The sequence below is a fragment of the Pelophylax lessonae genome (genome assembly GCF_965119305.1).
Source record: "Pelophylax lessonae genome assembly, chromosome: 11".
Classification (NCBI taxonomy): Eukaryota; Metazoa; Chordata; class Amphibia; order Anura; family Ranidae; genus Pelophylax; species Pelophylax lessonae.
This window is the reverse complement of record NC_138778.1, coordinates 15,564,651-15,580,923: the sequence shown is the minus strand read 5'-3', so window position 1 is coordinate 15,580,923 and position 16,273 is coordinate 15,564,651. Positions and strand designations below refer to the sequence as shown.

At 46.9% G+C, this 16,273-nt stretch overlaps 1 protein-coding gene across 2 annotated transcripts in view; it reads left to right on the top strand.

Moving 5' to 3' along the window:
* The window catches only part of CEP131 (centrosomal protein 131), a 143,020-nt gene that overhangs the window by 81,904 nt on the left and 44,843 nt on the right, over positions 1-16,273 (top strand). For both annotated transcript variants that reach the window (XM_082271797.1, XM_082271796.1), the window contains 2 exons: positions 8,239-8,313; positions 15,298-15,440. In XM_082271797.1, the coding sequence (XP_082127923.1) occupies positions 8,239-8,313; positions 15,298-15,440 (218 nt within the window). The remainder of the gene's footprint in view (positions 1-8,238; positions 8,314-15,297; positions 15,441-16,273) is intronic.

The window sequence follows — 16,273 nt, the reverse complement described above, 5'->3', positions numbered from 1 at the left end:
ACACCCTGATCTCTGCCTCAGGTGGCCCCATGGGATCAGCACACCCTGATCTCTGCCTCTTGTGGCCCCATGGGATAAGCACACCCTAATCTCTCTGCCTCTTGTGGCCCCATGGGATCAGCACACCCTGATCTATGCCTCTGGTGGCCCTGTGGGATCAGTACAGCCTGATCTGTGCCTCTGGTAGCCCTGTGGGATCAGCACACCCTGATCTGTGCTTCTGGTGGCCCCGTGGGATCAGCACACCCCGTTTTGTGCCTCTGGTGGCCCTGTGAGATCAGTACACCCTGATCGTTGCCTCTGGTGGCCCTGTGGGATCAGTACACCCTGATCGTTGCCTCTAGTGGCCCTGTGGGATCAGCACACCCCGATCTGTGCCTCTGGTGGCCCCATGGGATTAGCACACCCCGATCTATGTCTTTTTTCCCCTGAAACCTCCTCATCTGCTTTGTAAGTTCAAGGAGAAGGACACTCTGTTATCTTCATTGTTAAGGACTGGCCCAGGCAGATATATTGCACCAACCTGGTAAAACTCCTAGAAGACACTCCTGAGTCAGGATGTTATCAAATAGTTAGGGTGTTATCAAGGACTGATTCACCATCCTACTTCATGACATACAGTGGTGATCGAAAGTTTGGGCACCCCAGGTAAAAATTTGTATTAATGTGCACAAAGAAGCCAAGGAAAGATGGAAAAATCTCCAAAAGGCATCAAATTACAGATTAGACATTCTTATAATATGTCAACAAAAGTTAGATTTTATTTCCATCATTGACACTTTCAAAATTACAGAAAACCAAAAAAATGGTGTCTGCAAAAGTTTGGGCACCCTGCAGAATTTATAGCATGCACTGCCCCCTTTGCAAAGCTGAGACCTGCCAGTGTCATGGATTGTTCTCAATCATCGTCTGGGAAGACCAGGTGATGTCAATCTCAAAGGTTTTAAATGCCCAGACTCCTCTGACCTTGCCCCAACAATCAGCACCATGGGATCTACTAAGCAGTTGTCTAGAAAACTGAAAATAGTTGACGCTCACAAAGCTGGAGAAGGCTATAAGAAGATAGCAAAGCGTTTTCAGATGTCAATATCCTCTGTTCGGAATGTAATTAAGAAATGGCAGTCATCAGGAACAATGGAAGTTAAAGCAAGATCTGGAAGACCAAGAAAAATATCAGACAGAACAGCTCGCAGGATTGTGAGAAAAACAATTCAAAACCCACGTTTGACTGCACGATCCCTCCAGAAATATCTGGCAGACACTGGAGTTGTGGTACACTAATCCACTATAAAGAGATACTTGTACAAATATGGTCTTCATGGAAGAGTCATCAGAAGAAAACCTCTTCTACGTCCTCACCAAAAAAAATCAGCGTTTGAACTTTTCAAATGAACATATAGACAAGCCTGATGCATTTTGGAAACAAGTTCTGTGGACCGATGAGGTTAAAATTGAACTTTCTGGCCGGAATGAGCAAAGGTATGTTTGGAGAAGAAGGGGCACAGAATTTAATGAAAAGAACATCTGTCCAACTGTTAAGCATGGGGGTGGATCAATCATGCTTTGGGGTTGTATTGCAGCCAGTGGCACAGGGAACATCTCACGAGTAGAAGGAAAAATGGATTTAATAAAATTTCAGCAAATTTTGGATGGTAACTTGATGCCATCTGTGAAAAAGCTGAAGTTAAAGAGAGGATGGCTTCTACAAATGGATAATGATCCTAAACACACCCCAAAATCCACGGGGGATTACATCAAGAGGCGTAAACTGAAGGTTTTGCCATGGCCTTCACAATCTCCTGACCTCAACATAATTGAAAATCTATGGATAGACCTTTTAAAGAGCAGTGCGTGACAGTGCGTGACCCACAAATCTCAAAGAACTGGAAGACTTTTGTAAGGAAGAATGGGCAAAGATACCTGAAACCAGTGCAGTATTGTGGCCTAGGCCAACAAGGCCCAGGCCTAGGGTGGCACTTTGCAGGGGGGCAGCAAAAAAGCCCCCCCTCCACCTGAGAATCTATTGGCCATTGGTTGCTAGAGCCGCCTCTCTCACCCCCCCCCCCTCTCAATCCTCTCTCTCTCTCTCGCATCCCCCTCTCTTATCCCCCCCCCTCTCTCCCACCCCCTCTCTCTCTCTCTCACCCCCCCTCTCTCTCTCTCACCCCCCCCTCTCGCTCTCTCTCTCTCTCATCAACCCTCTCTCACCCCCCTCTCTCTCCCTCCCCCACCCCACCTCTCGTGAGATCTCAGGTGTTCATGCAGGGACTTGTAGTCCTTCAATTTTGGAGGGAGTCATATCCTTTAAAAAGGGAGTGGGGCAAATAGGAGGTGGGGGGGGGGGGTGCACCCAATTTTAGTCTTGCCTAGGGCAGCACAAAACCAAAATACACCACTGCCTCAAACAAGAATTGAAAGACTATTGGCTGGCTACAAAAAGTGTTTACAAGCTGTGATACTTGCCAAAGGGGCAAATGTAAATGATGTGTAATGATGGAAATAAAATCTATGGTGAATAATGGTGAATCAGTCCTTGATAACACCCTAACTATTTGATAACATCCTGACTCAGGAGTGTCTGCTAGGAGTCTTACCAGGTTGGTGCAATACATCTGCCTAGGCCAGTCATTAACAATGAAGATAAGAGTGTCCTTCTCCTTGAACTTGCAAAGCAGATGAGGAGGTTTCAGGGGAAAAAAGACATAGATGGGGGTGTGCTAATCCCATGGGGCCACCAGAGGCACAGATCGGGGTGTGCTGATCCCACAGGGCCACCAGAGGCACAGATCGGGTTGTGCTGATCCCACAGGGCCACCAGAGGCAAAGATCAGGGTGTGCTGATCCCACAGGGCCACCAGAGGCACAAACCGGGGTGTGCTGATCCCACAGGGCCACCAGAGGCACAGATCGGGTTGTGCTGATCCCACAGGGCCACCAGAGGCAAAGATCAGGGTGTGCTGATCCCACAGGGCCACCAGACGCACAAACCGGGGTGTGCTGATCCCACGGGGCCAACAGAAGCACAGATCGGGGTGTGCTGATCTCACAGGGCCACCAGAGGCACAAACCGGGGTGTGCTGATCCCACGGGGCCAACAGAAGCACAGATCAGGGTGTGCTGATCCCACGGGGCCAACAGAAGCACAGATCAGGGTGTGCTGATCCCACGGGGCTACCAGAGGCACAGATCAGGCTGTACTGATCCCACAGGGCCACCAGAGGCATAGATCAGGGTGTGCTGATCCTATGGGGCCACAAGAGGCAGAGAGATCAGGGTGTGCTTATCCCATGTAATTTGATGCATTTTGGAGATTTTTCCATCTTTCCTTGGCTTCTTTATGCACATTAATACAAATTTTTACCTTGGGTGCCCAAACTTTCAATCACCACTGTAGCTGTTGATATAAAGGTCCTGAGGGACGGGGGCATCTAAGTCTGGTTTCGATGATGCTACAAAAGTGTTTGATTAGAAATCTGTTTCTTGCAAAATCTTGCATATGACATGGAATACATCCTTCACGTGGTGTGAGTTTTAGGGCTTCCACCCCAGGAGATTTTCTATGGGACAAACTCTCTCCTTCCCTGCTGTGGGGTCTGACTGTCAGCACTATTAGGGGTCTGGTTTCTTTTCTGTTGTCTCACTGATGGTTTAATTCAGATCTTTTTATAGGAGGTCTCCCATGTATCTTTGCCTCTCTTTTCACTGACTATAGCATCCGAATCTGGTTCTCTCTGGACATTGCTTTGTCCACTCTCACCTGCAAGATGGCGCTTTAGTAGCCATAACCTCTACCAGGTGAGTGTCTGAAGTGGTTTTTCATTGGAGCAAGGTGGTGGTGAGACCCAGGGCTTCCTTCTTTCCCAAGGTAGTTCCTGCCTTTTACCTCCATCAGGATATTTTTTTTGTCTTACTCTGTCCAGCTCACCAACGGGAAATTCCCATCCATTGTCTGTATGCGGTTTAGGTTGTGAGAGTCTATCTCTCACCTACGTCTTTTTTCCGAAAGACCGATTTCCATTTTCTCATCCCGGATGGACCTCATAATAGAGCTCCGGCTTCTCGTTCCACTATCTCTAACAGACCATTATTTAAGCTATTGACAGAGCCGTGACAGACCAAGCTAATGGTCATAAGGATTAGGTTTCACCTTTCCACCTCCAATCACTCTATTTGATTTGTGAGGTTTTTGGCATTCGGCTTTTGTTTCCTAGATTTTCATGACTGATAGCTGGTCCTTGTCTCTGATGCCAGCTTCAAGCTTCAGATCCTTGAGGCGGCTCTTGGAGCTGCAGACCGTCCCCAGTTTTTCATTTTTTTTTTTTTTTTCTTGGGACTGTGAGCAGTTGTTTGCGGTGTTGCCTAACCCTCATTTGGACATTCCTGAAGCTTTAAAGTATATGTGACTCCTCACCTTGTAAAACCCATTCTGTTTAACACCTTGGAGCCGACAGTACCCAATTATCCAGGCCTCTCGGTGAGGCTGCATATTTGCGTACTAGAATGTAAACCGCTGTGCCGAGAGTGCGTTTCTGGCACAGTTACCGGCGACTAACGGAAAGCTCCCGATCGCTACTTGTGATTGGGAGCTTTCTGATCACGTGACAGCCAACCACAGTGGTCACATTAACATAAACCCTACCCCGCCTCCCGGAATCTAAAACCCCTTAAAGCGGGCGGGGAGGTGCTGGCGCCAAGGGGTTAAGATAGAAATGAAAGGCAAAACATTTGTGTATAGATATAAACATTGTAAATATCTTTTTTTCCCCTTTTTAAAAAAAAAAAAAGTGATCACATTCATTCCTTTTGTTCTCAGCTGCATAAGAGCTGGGGGGGGGAGGAGAAACCGCAGCACACTGATCTTCCCAGTGAATGGCTGTGCAGGAGGAGGGGCATGTCATGACAAGTCTGATTGTTGGAGGAGAGCAGGCTGAGTTCTCGGCACACCTAGGGAACTGACCATGATGTGCTCTCCTGCTCTGTGCGGTCAGTTTTTATTAAAAAAGCAGAGGCACCAGCAGAAACACCAGGGATTTCACACAAAGGAAACAATTGGTGATCGACCGATATCGGTTTTTCGTTGCCGATACCGATATTTTGGCCAATGCATATCGGTATCGGCCAATATGCGCCAATATTTTCGTACATTTTAAAAAATGTTTTTTTGACAGGTACTGTTGTGGAGGGATCTGGGGGTCTAAAAGACCCCAAACCCCTCCTCTGCACTTAAAAGCATTCAAAACGCCAAGTTTGGCTGTTTTGAATGCTGTCATTTTTTTTAATCTGGCGCTGAGTACCCGGAAGTGATGTCATGACATCACTTCCGGGTTTTTGCATGTAGACCCGATCAGAGCCGAATGCGGCTTTGATCGGGTCTTCTCTTTGGCGACCGTGCAGGCTGGTTGCCCGGGTCTCCTGGTGGGACGGGAGACCCGGGCGAGCCACTGAAGGTGGCAGGAGAGGGGGGGACGTCCCCTCCCGCTCCTTTGTAATGACAGCCGAGCAGTTTCTCAGCCGCATCGGTTGTCATTACAAGACAGCCGACCGTCGGCTATGGACGCCGGTACCGGGGTGATTCCTCTAGCTGCAGGCATCACTCCGGTACAAGCACTTTCCCGAAATATCGGCAATATCGATAACCTCCGGGGCCGATTCCGATATATCGGTGAAAGTGCATATCGGCTTTGCCGATAGTCGGTTGATCCCTAGAAACAATACAAAGAGAACAGGAGACTTTTCCATACAAGTACATGGTACAGCAGGAATCTATATGGCGGAGGGAATGTTGGGAGGAACAGATTTTTTGAGTTCTTGTGTCCCTCAATGAATGAGAAAGCAAAATCAGATTCCATAGGGGGTCACAGGTCCCACCCCTGTGTTTTATGATTATGCTCTTGGTAGTGCTCTGCTACAAAACTGAAGCATGCCTATAGTAGGAGGGGTTATCCTAGGCTGGTCTACAGTTTTTTTTTTTTTTTGGTTTTCCAATGTCCAGTCTTCCTGTTGGCGGCTGTGTAACCCGAAGGTTTAAGACTTCCTTTGCCCCTTGAAGGATTTTTGTGGCTAGGACTTCATCCTATTTTCCTTTTTTCTCAGAGTTTAACTCTAGTATTTGCAGAGCAAAACAGGAAAGCTGAGTTTGTTTCCAGCTAGAAGAACAAGGCAGACATTGTATCATTTTAGCTATATATCCAGTATTTATATAATTTAGCTTATTATTTGCTGCTATAGTTTGCTTTTCATATTTGTTTTGGAGATGATACAGGAACCCAATAAGGTTGTTATTTATGTAATATCATGTAGGTTATTAAACTGAGAGCCGTTTTTTTTTTTTTTTTAAACTTGGATGTCCTGTAAGGCTCCAGTAAGGCTCCATTCACAGACACTCACCTGCTACATTATTAGGTACATCTTACTAGTACCGGGTTGGACCCCCTTTTGCCTTCATTCTTCGTGCCATAGATTCAACAAGGTGTTGGAAACATTCCTCAGAGATTTTGCTCCATAGTGACATGATGGCATCACGCAGTTGCGGCAGATTTGTCGGCTGCACATCCACGATGCCAATCTCCCACCACATCCCAAAGGTGCTCTTAACCGGTTGCCGACCGCCGCAAGTACATATACTGCGGCGGTCAGCCCCGGCCAGGCAAAGTGACGTATGGGTACGTCACTAGCCTGTCACTAGCTTGTGAGCCAATAGCGGGCGAGCACGCGCCCGCCCGCCCCGGCTCGTTCCCTAACAAGTCAGTGCGTGTGACCGGCGGACCCGATGTCCGCCGGTCACTCGCGATCGTTCGCCGTGAAGGGAGAAAGGCAGGCAGCTAATGTAAACAAAGCCGCCTGTCATTCTCCCCTGTGTAAAAATGGAGATCACTATGTAGGACCGTTGATCTCTGTTCTTACACCAGTAGCCATGTCCAATCACAATTAGAATCACGCCCCTAGGGACATACTTAACCCCTCCTTCCCCAATAAAGTTAACCCCTTCCCTGCCAGTGTCATTTTTACAGTAACAGTGCATATGTATAGCACTGATTACTGCTGTAATGTCACTGGTACCCCCAAAAGTGTCAGTCAAGGGTCCGATCTGTCTGCCGCAATGTCACAGTCCCGCAAAAAAAAAAAAAACGCAGATCGCCGTCATTACTCGTTAAAAAAAGAAACAACAAAAATGACAAAAACCTTTCCCGTAGTTAGTACACACACAGCCACATCCCTGCACAGTTAGAAGCACGCCCCTAGGGACATACTTAACCCCTCCTTCCCCAATAAAGTTAACCCCTTCCCTGCCAGTGTCATTTTTTACAGTAACAGTGCATATTTATAGCACTGATTACTGTAGTAATGTCACTGGTACCCCCAAAAGTGTCAAAAATGTCAGTCAAGGGTCCGACCTGTCCGCCACAATGTCACAGTCCCGCAAAAAAAATCGCAGATCGCCGCCATTACTCGTTAAAAAAAAAAAAAAACAACAAAAATGACAAAAATCTTTCCCTTAGTTAGTAAACGCAATAACTTTTGCGCAAACCAATCAAAATACGCTTATTGCGATTTTTTTTACTAAGCATACGTAGCAGAAAACAAATTGGACAAAAATGTTAAAAAATTTTGATTTTTACATTTTTTTTTGGGGGGGGGGGGGGGGATTTCATATAAAAAATATGAAAAATATTGTTATTTTTGCAAAATTGACTCTATTTTTTTGATTATAGCGCATGATCAAAAAATCGCACAGGTGATCAAATACCACCAAAAGAAAGCTCTGTTTGTGGGAAAAAAAGGATGTCAAATTCGTTTAGGTACAGCGTCGCACGACCGCGCAATATTCCGTTAAAGTCATGCAGTGCCGAATCGCAAAAAAAACCCTGGTCAGGAAGGGGGTAAAATCTTCCGGGGCTTAAGTGGTTAATTTAATAAAATTTAAAAGGTGATCATTAGACGCATGGCTGCGTTGGCCAATTGCTGTCTGTCATTTCCGCACCACTAAGGTTCCGGTTTGTTGGACAGCGATAATCCAAACACATAGCGAACGCTTATTTCTGTAGAAGGGTGGCGTTGACCCCAACGCTATGTAACACTCTTCTGCTATGACAACCTAACCTTGCTGTCATGGGATGTCGGAGATTTATTGTTCTGTAACAGCCCTGATATTAATGACATTAACTGGCAGTAAAGGAAAAAAAATAACTGTAACGCCTTTTTTATTTATTTTTTTTTTTTTTTGTGGTTTGACTACAGGCCGAAATCAAAGCCTTGAAAGAGCGATTAGAGATTGAGAAGCAGGCGTGGGAGCAGAACTACATGAAGAAAGAGGTAAACACAGCTACATTGTCTTTATGTCTTGCTGAGTGATGGACGTCCTCTTCCTTTTAAGGGTCAGGTCACCTGAGGTTGATATTGCCAAGTAAGATGTTTGGAAACCTTAACCTCCCTGGCGGAAATCCAGAGTCTGGCTCAAGGGGTTAATTTTCAGTACCAAAAGCGGTAACCCCCGAGCCACACTTGGGATTACCCTGTAATGAAACTTAACCTTGTCCCTACGATCCCCCGATGTCCTCCGGCCGATGCCAGTGTTCTATCAGAATACCGCTACCTATCAGATTCTGCAGCCGGAAGTGACGGCCGAGAAAACTTACTGCGCATGCGTTCCAACATGGGCACTATGCGTTTCCAACATGGGCACTATGCGTTTGCAACATGGGCACTATGCGTTTGCAACATGGGCACTATGCGTTTCCAACATGGGCACTATGCGTTTCCAACAAGGGCACTATGCGTTTCCAACATGGGCACTATGCGTTTCCAACATGGGCACTATGCGTTTCCAACATGGGCACTATGCGCTCCAACATGGGCACTATGCGCTCCAACATGGGCACTATGCGTTTCCAACATGGGCACTATGCGTTTCCAACATGGGCACTATGCGTTTCCAACATGGGCACTATGCGTTTCCAACATGGGCACTATGCGCTCCAACATGGGCACTATGCGCTTCCAACATGGGCACTATGCGCTTCCAACATGGGCACTATGCGTTTCCAACATGGGCACTATGCGTTTCCAACATGGGCACTATGCGTTCCAATAGCTTTCCTAATGTGACAGAACACGAAGCACCTGCAGACATGTTCTTACACCCATGCAAACCTTGAATTTCAGACTTCTTTTTGCAGTAAATTCACCATATATACTGAAATAGACTATTTCACCGTGACCGATTGAAATAGTCGATGTCACTATATAACCAGTTTGTTGCTGAGCAGTGCGGGGTGTGCCAAGATGGCCGTCACCACCTTCTACCCGCAGGTTACTTGCTATATTTACTATATTACAATAAGGCCCCTTTCACACACAGAGTCCGTTGAGATCCGCCCGTCAGTTTTTCAGGTGGATCTGAACGGACGCCCCATGCATCTTTATGGGGTATCGGATGTCAGCGGAGACATGTCCGCTGACATCCGATTCGATCCGTCAAAACCGGATGGATGGAAACCTTATTTTCCAGGCTGCATCCCTGCTGCGAGCAGGGATGGGTCGTTCATAATGCCAGGACGAACCATGGCTGAACGCTCGATGGCGGGCTGGGGGTCCCTCTGACCCTCTGCCCTGGAGAACCAGGGCGGTCAGTCCGATTCCCAGCTCCGCAAGAATCCATCTTCATCCGAAGAGTTGACTAAAAACTAAAGCTGACAAAATAAACAGCTAGTATAACAAGAAAAAACTGACATTTTTAAAGAAAATCAAATAAAAGAGATTAGAAAGGCTGAGACTGTAGCCCCAGCACAGGGAAAGCCTAACTACTCCTGACGCTAGGCAGAAAGAAACTGAGTTGGGAGTGTTCAATGCAGGGGGGTATTGACCAGTGGGACAGCCCCCATGGGTGTGTCTATGCAAATGCTTTTGTTCTTTTGACTAAGTCTTATGCCTAGCTACTCCTGCGGAGTGGAAGTCAATACCAATAGTGATGACTTAGAGGAGGCGGCGACTGTCGGAGGACGTAAGAGAAAGGAATTTTACAAAAGTTCAGTTTTTCCATCCGTCTAGCAGATCGGATCGGATGAGAACGGACAGATGGTCCGTTCCCATCCGATTCCCCCATAGAGAACAGCGGACCTAACAGCTCCGCACACAGAGCGAAGATAGAGCTGTCATCCGCCTGCTCAGCAGGGGATCGGCGGATCGATTCCCCGCTGAGAAAAACGGAGTCCGCCTGACGGACTTCGTGTGTGAAAGGGGCCTTATAATAGAAATTTAATTCTGTTATTCAGTCTATAAGGTCAGTTTACTGGTAAAACAAATCTAAAATTCAAGACTTGCGTGGGTGTAAGATGTCTGCAGCTGCTTCGTGTTCTGTCACATTAGGAAAGCTATTGGAAGGCATAGCGGCCATGTTGGACCGCATGGTGCATGCGTAGTAAAGTTTTTCTTTCCGAACGTCGCTTCCGGTTGCAGAATCTGATAGGTGGCGGTATTCTGATAGAACGCCGGCATCCGTCTTCCGGGTTCTCTTCCCTGTGACGCAGGGGGGGGTGGAAGATTTTAAAAAAAGTACACAAAACATGACATGATACATTGTAATCTGTTAGGATTAAATTAATGTATCAAACCATTTCACCTCAGTTTTATCCCTAGTGCTTTGTCCCAGTGCCCTGCCTGCACTTTTACTGTTTTATTCCTTTTATTTTTATTAATATTTTTTATTAATTCATTTAATTTAATAATTCATTTACTAATAATTTTTATTCATTTTTACTGTTTTATTCCTAAGAATTACAGTCCTACAATAAAATAAAAAAAAATGATTTCAATGCAAAACAATGTACCGCTTTGATGATAAAAAATACTGACATAATAATCAGACCGCCAGGGAGGGTAACAGAGACCGCAGACTCTCCCTCTACACAGTGAATGAACTTTAGTAAGATATCCTGTATAAGGGGGAACTCTTCAGGATAGACTGCATCCTATAGTTGGTTCGGCCAAGCCCTGAAAGCTCATTTCCTTAGATCGCTGGGCACCATTATTCCTGGTTTTTCAGTTGAAGTGAATAATGTTGTGGGATTGGTCGCTTGCTGCATTCTCCACGCTGCTTTTCCTGCCATACAGCATTAAAGTGGTTGTAAACCTCAGACATGAAAAATATAAACCAAGCATATCCCTCTATAGTGTGTACTTGTCTCAGTCCAGAGCACGAAGTGTAATTTCTGTCTGCTGACTCCTTCCTCTGCTACACTATGTTGTCAAAAGTATTGGGACACCTGCCTTTACACAAAGATGAACTTTAATGGCATCCCAGTCTTAGTCTGTAGGGTTCAATATTGAGTTGCCCACCCTGTGCAGCTATAACAGCGTCAACTCTTCTGGGAAGTCTGTCCACAAGGTTTAGGAGTGTGTCTATAATGTTTGACCATTCTTTCAGAAGCACATTTGTGAGGTCAAGCACTAATGTTGGACAAGAAGGCCTGGCTCGCAGTCTCCGCTTTAATCCAACCCAATGGTGTTCTGTTGGGTTGAGGTCAGGCCAGTCAAGTTCCTCCACCCCAAACTCACTCATCCATGTCTTTATGGGCCTTTCTTTGTGCACTGGTCCAAATCATTTGGTGGAGGGGGGATTAGGGTGTGGGGTTGTTTTTTAGGGGTTGGGCTTGGCCCCTTTAGTTCCAGTGAAGGGAACTCTTAAGGTGTCGGCATACCATGACATTTTGGACAATTTCATGCTTTGCTGTTATTGATACAGTGCACACCACTCTGAAGCTAGAGAAGCAGCCTGGCCTTGCCACCGCACACCTAAACCGGCCTGAGTGGTTAGCAGATAAAAGCAGCCTCAGCTCGATTTATCCAAGCCATGCTCCCAACATGTTTCGCCAGGGACGGGGCGAAACACCTTGGAGGCATGGCTTGGATGAACCAAGCTGAGGCTGCTTTTACCTGCTAACCACTTGGGCCGGGTTAGGTGTGCTGCAGCCAGGAGATCACTTCCTATTTCTGTGATGTACTTTGGGTCTAGATGAACCTCTCCTCAGCCTGCACCCTCACTAGTCAGCAGCATCCATTTAATCGGACCTTGTCAGCCTGAGCGGGGGCACCCTAACATTTGGGGGAGCAGCCTGGTGCTTCTACCAGTGCTATTTCCAGGGTTGGGCGATGTAAAACCTTCCCTTTGCATCTGTTTTTCCAACTAGTTCTGTATGGAGATTGGAAACCACCTGATAAGATGTTTGCTCCCCCTTATTGTGTATTTGGTGAGGATTTCATGCAGAAGTGGTCAATTCCCGCAGTGGATCCAGCAGTGTCCTACCTTAACAAGGGGCGAACTATTCCAAAATAAGACACGCCTGTCTTTAAGAACCCAACTGATAAGCAGTTGGAAGCCCTTTTTAGCGTTCTTTACCCTCTTTACTAGAAGGATTCTGTCTCATTTGTGGTAGAAAACATATTGCCTTCCAACATATAGTATATATATATATATAGGACACTTTGACTAAAGTGCTAAACTGTGGAGCTGTTGTGTAAAAAGCATTCGATCTGCATGGCCTCTGACGGACAATGTCCCTTTGGACGAGCTTTTTCCAACATTCTCAAGGATGCTACTTATGTTGAGAGCCCTCCTCTTCCTCCACAGAAGAAGACTAAAGCCTCGTACACACGCAACGAATTTCCGCCGACCGATCATCCATCTTTTGTCCAGCGTGGTGTTTTGTTGGTTGGAATGTGCTCTAGACTGCACGCGAATTTTCCCGCACGACAAAATTCTACTTCAGAAGTGATGTCATGTGTTGGTTTGCTTTCTTTGTGTTCTTTCTTCTCTGAGCATGCCCAGTCTTGCTCATAAGATTTTTCCCTGTCGAAATCTGTACTAATGAGACGAAAATCGGACGTTTTTTGACAGAGGACCAAAATTTTATAGCATGCACACCAGATTTTTTTCGGCCGAAAAGTCGGAGTCGGTTGTCGGAAGCATCATACTAACAAGCCGACAATCGGCTGATCGTTCGTCGGACGAAAATTCCCGGCCGAATTTCGACTCGTGTGTACGGACCTTAAGAATCAGACTGCAAAATCCTCCCTCTTTAGTGGTTTATAAACTTCTCTTTTGTTTCTCCAATGTCTTGACCTCCATGCTGAGACCCCTCTGCACTGCAAGTGTGTTAAATGCCCTGACAAGCCTTCCTACGCTTAAAGGTGTGTCCTCAGAGTGGGGGGACATTTGTTGACCCTTGCCAATGATTTGACAGCTTGCATCTCAGATTATTCTTGGGGTGCAGCAGTTGATGTCCCAGGGTTAGGAACTGGAGTTTCATTCCTTGCTCCGCCTCTGTTTCTCCATCAAACCTTCAGCTCTCAATCAGGTCTTCTGGGTCAAGATTTTATTGCCCAAGTTCCTGTAGCAGAACAATTCCAGGGGTTTTACTTCAGTTTGTTCAGTGTTCTCAAGACCAAAGAATGCATTCACCCCTGTCTGGACCTCAAAGCTTTGAAACTCTGCATGAAACCCAACAAACCTGTCATCCCCTATCTTCACAAGGCCAATTTTCTGGCTACTGTGGACGTCAAAAATGCTTCCCTACATGTTCCTGTCCTTCCAGCACATCAGCTCTTCTTATGCTTTGCCAAGGAGGTTAGGGTTACTATCAGTTCATGGCACTGCTGGCATCTGAATTACTCTGCTGCACTTTTAGAGCATCCCTTTTATGGAATACTTGACTTTCTGTCGAGGGAACAGTTTGTGCCGGCTTTACTGGACAATGTGATGTTGACCATCAAAACCTTGCAGTAATTCAGATGAATGCTTAATCTTCAGATATCATCACTGGAACAGCTTCATCGTTTGGAGTACCTGAATATCTTTAGATGTTCCAGTCTCAGATTTGAATACTTTAGTCCAGGAGTTGTCCCAACTCTCTGCTTTTGTTAGTGAGTCCTAGGCATGATAGTGGCTTATTTTGAGGCTCTTCACTGGTTAGATAATGTGCACATCTATTCACCATTGTGTGCCACTGCATGGTGTCATTGAACGATTTTACCCATCACCCGCCACAGCTCGGCTGTCTGCACCATTTTCACCTGCAGGACCCCACTGTCTGCCGCCGTTGCCAGCTGCAGGACCCCACTGTCTGCCGCCGTTGCCAGCTGCAGGACCCCACTGTCTGCCGCCGTTGCCAGCTGCAGGACCCCACAGTCTGCCGCCGTTGCCAGCTGCAGGACCCCACAGTCTGCCGCCGTTGCCAGCTGCAAGACCCCACAGTCTGCCGCCGTTGCCAGCTGCAGGACCCCACAGTCTGCCGCCGTTGCCAGCTGCAGGACCCCACAGTCTGCCGCCGTTGCCAGCTGCAGGACCCCACAGTCTGCCGCCGTTGCCAGCTGCAGGACCCCACTGACTGCCGCCGTTGCCAGCTGCAGGACCCCACTGACTGCCGCCGTTGCCAGCTGCAGGACCCCACTGACTGCCGCCGTTGCCAGCTGCAGGACCCCACTGACTGCCGCCGTTGCCAGCTGCAGGACCCCACTGACTGCCGCCGTTGCCAGCTGCAGGACCCCACTGACTGCCGCCGTTGCCAGCTGCAGGACCCCACTGACTGCCACCGTTTCCAACTGCAGGACCCCACTGCCTGCCACCGTTTCCAACTGCAGGACCCCACTGCCTGCCATTGTTCCCAACTGCAGGACCTCACTGTCTGTCACCCCAGGCCATAGCTGTCCACACCGCACTGTCTGTCGCCGTTGCCAGCTGCAGGACCTCACTGTCTGTCACCCCAGGCCATAGCTGTCCACACCGCACTGTCTGTCGCCGTTGCCAGCTGTAGGACCCCACTGTCTGCCGCCGTTTCCAACTGTAGGACCCCACTGTCTGCCGCCGTTTCCAACTGTAGGACCACACTGTCTGCCGCCGTTGCCAGCTGTAGGACCCCACTGTCTGCCGCCGTTTCCAACTGTAGGACCACACTGCTTGCCATTGTTGCCAACTGCAGGACCTCACTGTCTGTCACCCCAGGCCATAGCTGTCCACACCGCACTGAAATTTGCTTCCATATTTATCACATTCATTGGACAGGCACGATTTGTCTAAATTATGTTTAAAAAAAACATTGAAAACAAACTACTTTTATAAAAATTTTTGACTCCGATGCCTTTATTTAAATAATTTGCCTGTCTAAACTAAACTCTGAAACACTTTTTTTTTTCTTTTTTCTTGTAAGCTCGTTGAAGAGTTTGACCTTCTAATGACACATATAGTCACAGATTGCTTTTATTGAGCAGTTCAGGAACTTTTTCCCACTCCTGTTGTTCCTGCAGGAAGCCTGGCTTCTGACCCGGGAAAGAGAGCTAAAAGCCGAGGTCCGGAAGGGAAGAGATAAGGAGATAGAACTGGTGATTCAGCGTCTGGAGTCAGAGATGACAACGGCAAGAGAGGAATGTGAAAGAGCTGCTGAGAACAGGTGCGTGAAAGAAGAGTCTTCTATCAAGAGTAACAGAAATAAACACTTGGAGGTGGATTTACTAAAGGCAAAAAGACTGTGCACTCTGCAGTTGCCCCAGAGCTTAGTAAATAAGGTGAAGTGTCACTTAGTTAAGAATACCCAATCACATGCAAGGAAAATTACCAAACATAACATAATTTTTTACTTGCACATGATTGGTTGATGGAAGTCAGCAGAACTTCTCCTCATTTACTAAGCTCTGGAGCAAATGCCCTTGCAAAGTACACTGTCTTTTTTCCCTTTAGTAAATTCACCCCATTGATTCACTACTGTAAAATTAACAAACTGTACATACTGATTTCGCTTTATTTTACGGTTTATGTGCTGTTCTGTCCCCAGGCTGGCCAGTAGAACAGCAGCTTGAATACAGCATTGCAATCTGTGATAGTCAAAACAGGTTGGCTGTTGACAATTTCTACAGTTCTTCTAAATTAGATTTTTTACAGATTCCTGAGGGCAGGTTGGATAGCGCAAGCACTGTGCGGTTTACAATGAAGAGAGATAACAATGCTCAGGCTAGTCAAAGCCTACGATTCCAGGTGGGTGCTGAACCTCGGTTTGCCACCAGGAGAAGCATGAAAGAAGAAAATGGTCGCACACCACCACGGAATCCAATGAAGAAAAGTTCTTTATTTACATAAGTGGTACAAAGTAGAGCAGGGTAGGACAGTAGACGCGTTTTACACGACTGCTACGTGCTTGTTCACTAGTGTAGACACTAGTGAACAAGCACGTATCAGTCGTGTGAAACGCATCTACTGTCCTACTCTGCTGTACCTTGTACCACTTAT